This window comes from Eleginops maclovinus, chromosome 13, assembly GCF_036324505.1.
Source record: "Eleginops maclovinus isolate JMC-PN-2008 ecotype Puerto Natales chromosome 13, JC_Emac_rtc_rv5, whole genome shotgun sequence".
NCBI lineage: Eukaryota > Metazoa > Chordata > Actinopteri > Perciformes > Eleginopidae > Eleginops > Eleginops maclovinus.
Window position 1 is genome coordinate 17,770,531 of NC_086361.1, and position 8,976 is coordinate 17,779,506.

The 8,976-nt window shown below is 39.1% G+C and overlaps 2 protein-coding genes across 4 annotated transcripts in view; one reads left to right on the forward strand and one right to left on the reverse strand.

Moving 5' to 3' along the window:
- The window catches only part of smap2 (small ArfGAP2), a 16,471-nt gene extending 13,749 nt beyond the window's left edge, over positions 1 to 2,722 (reverse strand). For all 3 annotated transcript variants that reach the window (XM_063899195.1, XM_063899194.1, XM_063899193.1), the window contains exon 1: positions 2,294 to 2,722. In XM_063899195.1, coding sequence (XP_063755265.1) covers positions 2,294 to 2,399 — 106 coding nt within the window. In that variant the 5' untranslated portion in view covers positions 2,400 to 2,722. The remainder of the gene's footprint in view (positions 1 to 2,293) is intronic.
- Positions 2,723 to 3,382: 660 nt separating this feature from the next.
- Positions 3,383 to 8,611, forward strand: trappc3 (trafficking protein particle complex subunit 3). The gene is made up of 5 exons (XM_063900142.1): positions 3,383 to 3,553; positions 4,590 to 4,687; positions 6,163 to 6,262; positions 7,478 to 7,660; positions 8,030 to 8,611. Exons 1-5 carry the CDS (start codon positions 3,512 to 3,514, stop codon positions 8,147 to 8,149), a joined length of 543 nt encoding a protein of 180 aa, XP_063756212.1. The 5' UTR covers positions 3,383 to 3,511; the 3' UTR covers positions 8,150 to 8,611.
- The last annotated feature ends 365 nt before the right edge of the window (positions 8,612 to 8,976 follow it).

Sequence of the window (8,976 nt, forward strand, 5' to 3'; positions counted from 1 at the left end):
GAGTCTGATCACATCCTGCTTTTTTATATTGACTTCTGAACAGTCACAATTGTCTTCGCCTGAAGTCTCACAGCTTCTGAAGTCCTATTTATATCGTTTTAAGAAGACCGTCCATAGGCCATATTCTCTCGAACAAAACCTTGTTTTGTAAAACGAAGCATTCACTCTGTCCTGCTGATGAAAGCAGTTTGAATCCCACCAAGACCTTGAAATCACATGTCAACGAAGAAAATAACTGTAAAAATAGCTGCTAGACATGTACTGTGCAAGTGTGTGGAAGCAAGGTTTGATAAAACATGAAGAATCAATCTTTAAAAAGGGTATATGTATGAAGGTATTGCTTTTACAATGGTCACAGAAGAATTAACTGTTTGATTTATTTAATTGAGGCTATTTGTAGGCTAAGGCAGTAAATTGTGCCAGAGCAATGGTGTTGTTCTATTTAAGCAAGCATGTCCAGAGAAAAAAAACACCTGAATTTTTTTTTAATAAAATATCTCTGTTGCGAGCATCACAACCCTGGATCATTTTCTAAAAGAGAAACAGAATCAGTATTGTGAATGAAAAGACAGACAGAGACAGACAGAGCTTAAGAAATATAAAGAAAGATAGAGAACAAACAAACAAACAAACAGAGTTAGCATCGAGACTATAGGCTAAGTTACTGGAGGTAAAAAAGTCTGGTCCATCTGTCCTTGTTTGCACCAAACATAAGAAATGTTTCCCCTGATCATGACCAGCCATGGCACACAAAAAGTCTACTATAACTTATTGATTTTTCCTCTGAGAGTGCTTTGTACACATCAGATTTCTCTGTGGTTGTTTGCCTGTCCATTTGTCTGTTTGTCTATCGCTGACTGTGAAGCAAACAAGCACAGATCCAAACCTGAATGCAGCACTACAGAACACAGCCTAATCCTTGTAGAATACGGGAAGCAGCTTACTCATATAATTCATAACATTTTCATGAGGAATCCCAAGGGTGTCCCCGGTGTGATAGCCTGCAGTGATTTAAGTACATCAAGGGCCTTCACTCGAGAATTTATGACTGAGGCGGGAGCAGCTTCAGTCAGGTGGAAGTGGAAACGTGACACGTAGCTTCCCTGTTCAATCATTTCTCTGACATGGTATGGACAGGTCAGTCTTATCAATCTAAACAGCAGCAGCAAACTGAGTTACATCAAAACGTGTTTGGAATACTGCATGGCACATCTACAGGTTTCTTCTAAAGTTTTGAAACAAGTTGCTCACGTACACCTGAGTGTGAAGTGATTTTGTGTGCATTTTTCTGCCAATGTATGGACCTCTATTGGCATTTTGCATTCACAGATATATTCAATTCATAATAACTTATTGACAGTTTATCCTAAAACAAAATTAGGCAAGTTGTGTAAGACTCAGTTCAGTGTCAAACTTGGTGTATTTATGACCAAAACATCAGTGTTTGTTGACCAGCATGGCCAAACAGGTTCAGCAAACAGCTGATGACATGGTTCAAGGCCTCATTGAGGATATTTAGACTGAAGGTCGCACAAACACTGGACGTGATGGTGTTAAAAACTGTGCACTATAATCCTATTATACATTCTAGAATGATCGTGGGAGGATACTTTACAAACATCCCCAAAAAATAAAACATGACAGACAATGAAGCACTATAAAATACCATCTCCTCAAATTACTTTAACTATAACATTATAAGTAATAAGTTTGGATGACAGACTTACAATTCCTCTCTATACTTCCATTATTACATTTGAATATTGACCCTGCTCCCTGTCTGCACTCAGATTGCAGGAACAGTCTGTTCAGGGTGACTCAAAGTCAGTACTGATGTTTCTATCTGTGTTTCTATCCATTCTACCCTTGTTTTTTTCCATACTGGGGTTCAGAGAGCCTCAGGGGTTTTGCAAAGGTCCCATTAGTCGGACTGATTCTCAAAAATGATCTCATTTACTCGTTCGTTCCTGTAGGCTATTGAAGTTCCTTAATTCAAATGTTTAACAAAAACCTTATATATGAAAGGTATTCCACATTAGTTATGCATATTTTATAACGAACTGGTCATTATCGATACACTTTTAGCTGGTGGAGCTGGCATGATGAAGCGGCATGTCATGCTCCAGCCTTGTGAGGATGATGTGCTGCCGTGTTTTGCAGCATAGTACAAGGTAATTGGTCGAGGGAGGATGAATGCAAAGCCGCATTTTCTAGCGTAGTAAATGAGCAAGAGGGTCGATCCATGCCCTGACTATTTAGCAGCATGGACAGGGAAACATCGGCAATCGCCTACCTTTTGATTGGCAGTCAGCGCAGAATTTATTATCTTCCAGCGCCAGTAAAGAGTTGAGAACAGCCTGGTATCTGTCAACGTCTTTCACAGATCTGCCCGTCATCATTGCACTGGTCCTCCTCCTCCACAGCCCCTGCAGTCCGAGCCGGCTTTTGTCAAATAGCTTCTTATTTGATTAATTAAAGCAGTGTGTGTAAGAGCCGATGCACTCCCTTCCTCCTCCTCCTGTTCGCTGGAAAGCAGGGCGAGTTTGTTTCACAAGCTTGGATGATTATCTGTCAGCCAACCGGCATGCGGGTTATGCAAATAGGCTACTTATGCTAATCAATACGTAACCTGGAGAAAACAACTTATGATTGCCAAGCTGTACAACGTAATGCAAGGTCGACTTTAAACCGCATCTGTAACCTAACACTAACACTGACTCTCTTCCAGCTCCTCTCTGTCCTCTCTCTCTCTCTCTCTCTCTCTCTCTCTCTCTCTCTCTCTATCCGATTCGCTCTGTTTCTTTCACACACACACACACACACACACACACACACACACACACACACACACACACACACACACACACACACACACACACACACACACACACACATCATTTATTTAGTCACTACTTTATATGTTTTGTATAATATATTTCAAAGCTGTATTTTCTGCTTTATAAAGAACAAACAAGGACGTTTGGTTTGTCTTACTGACAATATGTAAGATATACTGCCATCTTGTGGTTGATTATAAGAAGACGAGAAGTAAACGGCCACTTTCCCCTCCAGGACGCAGGACGGCGATAAACACCCTGCAAAGAGGATACCAGCCGAGGAAATGTTTAGTGAGACAGCCTACTAAAAACGAAGTTTGTAAAGTTACCAAAGCAGTACCGGACAAATATGTCAAAATAAAGGGAGTAATGTGAAAAATTAAGTGAAACAATAGACATGTACAACTATCTGAAAGTCAATTGTAATATAAGCAGCATTTTAACTAAAAAAATAGAAAGTTGTTTTATTCCCTATCACGTTATATCAATCATCGCGTCCACTTAAATGCTTTAGTTTGAAGTCCAACCGGAAGTTGTGTATTAATCTAGCTAGCTTGATACTACTGGTTTTCCGTCAACTCTGGTGATTACGGAAATAACTGCTAAGCCAGAATCAAATAAATAAAGGATTAAATTCGAGTCGCTAACTGTGTAAGCCTGTAACACTGTCCACAATGTCCAGGCAATCCAACCGAACAACAGACAGCAAGAAGATGGTAGGCGACTCCCGCAGATTTAACGTCAACCAAACCTAGCTAACCTAGCAAACAAAATGCTAACCGTAGCCTTATAGCTAACACAGCAACTGTCCATTCTCTGCAAACTCTGCGAGCAAAATAACTTGTCAGTGACGTGTATTTGTTTGGCAGATGTTACTTTATATTTAAAGCATTTAAACCTGGTCAGTAAGTAATTTATTCATTGTGAAGTACTGCTAACTTTGACAGGAAGTGTAACGTTATTTCGTTGTAGCACAAGCTAAATAGTCACTGTAAAGTTAGCTGTTCATGGTCCCTTTGCGACCCATTTATTATTTACTATGACTTTCCAATTGAAAAAGCTTTTTATCTTTTTAACACAACTGTATATATGTTTCTGTTTTCCTGTTCAGCTCAGTCAATACAGTTTTATTTGCACTGTTTAAAAGGGTTGACATTAAAGTTGTATAGCTGCAGTGAAGACTCAATTATGTGTGAAGACTTAACATTATGCATACGTCATGTTTATTATTCATTGTGTATTTTGACTGTTATTCATTTATTAACTAATCAAGCAATTGTTTTATGTTACTGCAATCACACGTCATTTCAGCACCAGATGCTTTCCTCAGTATGATCTGTTACAGCCAGACATGGTGCAGAAAGTAGCCCTGTATACTTGAATGCATCTCTACACAATAGAGGCATTTTATTTCTAATTGAATAGCATGCTTCCTGCTTGTTTAACTGTGCAGTTAACTTGAAGGTGTCATGATCTAAAAGTACTATCAAATAGAAAGGTATTTATTTACACTATTTTTACCTGATTTGACTATTTGTTTGTCTCTTCACCATAAATATAGATCTAGGCCTATGTGTTTTTTAAAGTCTTTCCCAGGTAGTTTTCCGCCTTTATCAAGGAGGAAACTTGTTTTTCTTATATTTATACACATAAAATGTTTGCCATCAGTTAATTTTGTATGTCCCTAATCCAGTGTGAATCATTAGATTGTTAGCGGTGAAATAACATGAACTTTTTAATTCCCTATTGTAGAACTCTGAGCTGTTCACTCTGACTTACGGGGCCCTGGTCACCCAGCTCTGTAAAGACTACGAGAATGACGAGGAAGTCAATAAACAACTGGACAAGATGTAAGTACCAACATTGACTCTCATTAACATGCGTTAAGTCATATTATTTGAGAGCAAAAAAGCAATTTAACTACGTTTCAATACAGAGCATGAAACCGATGAATTTTTTATTTTCTCATTTTGTATTTTATTTGCCTCCATGAAAATAAATTCACTACAAATATGGAAAAACAATATTTACATCACAGAAGACGTATACACAAATACCACTTTTAGTTTTACAGTACAAACATGGTTACAGCTCTTGTTCACTTTCGGCCACCCTTTTGTGCTACATTTTTTTATATCTGTGTATAATTTCTATTGTCAGAGTTGTAAGCCTTTTACAGTAAATTAGGGTTAGTAATATGTTTTATATTCACATCCAACTTTATTAAAAGTGTAGATGCCAAGCAAGTTTGGAACCACAATTACTAATGATTTAAGCACACACAACATTTTATTGTCTTATCACGTATACCTTTGTTTTATCAAGTCTAAGGGGCCTTTTTAAAATATTTTTATACAACATTTTAGGCAAAAAGGTTTAATGTAAAAGGTAGGTTGTGTATGTCAGCACAATTCACTTTAATTACCATGCTGGTGAAATTGTTTTTTCTACATTATATAACAGCAAGGTTTTTAATGAAATACTAACTTCAAATATCTAGCGAAATACTAAAACCTACAAATTCCAAAGTAACATGTTTGTATGTTAACTATTTCAAGATATAACCTTTCCTTTTGAGTACATAAACTGAGTAACTTTGTTTCAACATGTAAAAGTTTATCGTTTGCTTGTTAAACCAACGGGAGGGAAGACATTTTTCTGGCCTCTTGGATCTCTCCCTTTAAGTTGCACCTTAGCACTCTCTGACAAATTTTGCTATTCATATCATACATAGACACACAGTTGAGCCGGGTGATGACATAATCTGGTTTTGGTTTCACACACTTCTGTGTCAAAGGGTTCCTCTGACTTTGTCATTTTCAAGTTCTTACAGGAGGTTTGAAGAAAGGATGTGTTTTTATGAGAGATGAAAATACCTGGAAGGCAATGTTGCATACTGTTCTCCCACAAAATAAGATTAATGAAAATAGATGGGTTTTATAACTCAGAAATCCAAAACAGCCTGTCAAGCTGACAGGACTTTGGACTGGATGTACCCTTAGCTCTCTGTAAGCTAAGACATGATGAATCTTACCTGTCCTTAGAAGGCAGTGAGTCCGCACGGCCCACTCTGCCAACTGGTCAGATTCAGTCCATTTTAGGGATCGGAATGCATCAGTTGTCTCTAGATTCTGTAGTTACGTTAAGCCGACTTGACCTTATCATCACAATTATCATCATTAGCCAAGCATATGACCCAAACACGTCTGGAGAATTTGGAAATGTCCACTATCTCTTTACTATAATCTCCTCAGAACTTTTCTACTACTATGAAAAGGAAAATTGACTTCATCTCTGTTTGTTTTGCTTATCTCTGTCTTCATAGGGGTTATAACATCGGAGTGCGTCTGATCGAGGACTTCCTGGCCCGCTCCAGCATCGGCAGGTGTCAGGATTTCCGAGAAACCGCAGATGTCATCGCTAAGGTAATTTGACTTTTTACAGTCCAATCTGATCGAGACTGTGGTCTTGTCCCAAAGACAGAGGTAGAGAGGGAGGACAGCTCCAAATAATTGATGTGGGAATGTTAGCAGAGGTTGGAGAAAACGCATAGTTGTGATTGATTGGAGAAACCTAATAATTGTGAATGATCAGAGTCGGCTCTCTTCTAAACTTGAGGCTGAGATCCCATTCCTCTTTGCTTTGCTTGATAGTATCAGTGACATTCTGAAGGCGAGGATTCACTTACAGATGGCTGAAATTGAATATCACTCTTCAGAAAGGCGATGCACATTGAGTGATACCCCTTCTCAGTAACCCTGTCGACGTACTCTGGGTTAATCTCTGAATCAGCGGTGGTACACATTAATGCGACTCTGTTGAAAGGAGTCCTGACTGAATAACCTGGCTGATCCTATTGCTGTTATGATCTGTTGTACTTCAATATTTCTGTCTGTATTAATCCTTGCCTGGGGATTTGTAACATATCCATTTCTGGTTGTGCAAAAGTGAGACTCCCTTTATGACTGATAACCTGAAAGATGCAGGCAGACCATGAAGGCCACTCTCATGACTCTCCAGCTGTTTTTAAGGTGTTACTGCTGCCTTTTTAGGGGAGTTATTCCACAGATGTAACTCCACACTAGCTCAGGGATCTGGCGCTTGGTCATGAAGAGAAGGGTCATGTCTGTAAATGGAGGACCACTAAGGGACAGCGGTTTGGAACGTGCAGCCATAGCCCTGCCTGAGGATATCATGTGAGCTTTAGCCAAACCCTGAAACCACCTCAGACTTTTGTGTGAGATGCATCTGGAGGTCTGTTCAAAAACAGATTTTCTATTTCATGAATGGTTTCTTCGGAAGGCAACACTTCACTATCACAGCACTTAAGTTGTGTTGCTACTTCTTTAGCTTCAGTGCACTGTGGATTCAGACCTTTTAAGATATAACAAAAAGAAACATCCGCCCCGTGGCAGAGAATATTTTAGCATGAGCAAACTTTGTGCATGCATGAGGAAGCATGCCGACACATCACAGGGACAACAGAAGAAAGAAGCAACAGTTAGCAGACTTCAGGTGTGTGTGTGAAAAAAACAAGGCATTTTAGGTAAATGAATGTGCAATCCAGCATTATTGCTTTCAGTTGAGTAATCCTGCATATCTTCTCTTTTTTCATCCACTTGTAAACGTGTTGTGGTTAGGTTGCATTTAAGATGTATCTGGGAACCACCCCCAGTGTTTCCAACTGGAGCCCGGCAGGAGATGAATTCTCCCTCATCCTTGAGAACAACCCGCTGGTAGACTTTGTGGAGCTGCCGGATAACCACAGCACGCTGGTCTACTCCAACCTGCTGTGTGGAGTCCTCAGAGGAGCCTTGGAGATGGTAAGGTCATCAAACTGACCATAAATGATTTAAACAACACTTTAGATTGGCACATAGATCCTTGAGATGCAACACTTTGAAGGCAGAGAATACATTTTTTTTCCCTCACAAAATATGGCGATTTCCTGTTTCTTTTTTTCTTAAATCTTATATTCAACTGAACATTTTAGTTTTTAAGACAAAACAAGACATTAAAAGACATCACACTGGACTTTGAAAAGCTGTGATAGACATCCGTCACACTTTTTACTGACCACGATCAATCGATGATTGGCAGATTAATCAATAATGAAAATAATATTCCCATTTCTAATAGTTTTTCCTTTGCACATTTAGTGTAAAATGTAACCTGTTATCCGTCGGATTTAGGTCCAGATGGCCGTGGATGTGAGATTTGCTCAGGACACTCTGAGAGGGGACAATGTGACGGAAATCCGCATGAAGTTTATAAAAAGGATCGAAGAAAATCTCCCTGCAGGAGACGAGTGATTGGAAGAAAGATCCTTCCCTCCACTTCTTGTGTCGAGATAGAGGACTGAGTCGTACAAGGAACAAAATCAGAGAATGAACTGAACTCTAAACATCCAGATGAGTGGTATATCTCAACTAACATTTCCTTGACACTGATCTGTGCTCCAGTTTGAGGGAGAAGGTTTTGTAAGGCTGGGCCATTTATCTGTCGACATCCGTCACGAAAAGTCACTTTTTTTTTTTCATTAAATGTGAAAATATTTCATCTTTAAAAAAATGATGGCTTTTCATTTGTATAGACTTTCTTTTTTTAGTGCAAGGCTGGAGAGCCTTACCGCGTAATGTTTTATGTTTGTCTTGTTTGTTTTTCTCTTTTTTTTTTTTTAAGGAATCACACTTTATCGCTGCCAATTATATGGCATGTTAATTAATTTATGTAGAAGGATATGTCAAATAAAAGCGACGTATTTGATATTCCAAGCATATATTCTTGTGTGTTTATAGGTGTAGAGACTTTATGACACACACACACACACACACACACACACACACACACACACACACACACACTGTGTCCTCTGTACCACCCTGTCAGTCCTGCTTCGGTGTACTGTTGGAGCGTTATTTCTTTAGAGAACCGCAGTCGCTTTCTTGAAGGCAAACAATAACAGACCTAATTCCTCTCTTATGTTTGTTCAGGGTACATGGAAGTAATGTGTGTGCTTGTGGTTGTATGTGTATGTGTGTGTCCAGTGCTTGGTTCTGGTTATCACACCTGTGAATGGCTTGACATCACCCTGAAGTAATGTAACAGAACTTCTCATTTAGACCCACTGCACACCTCG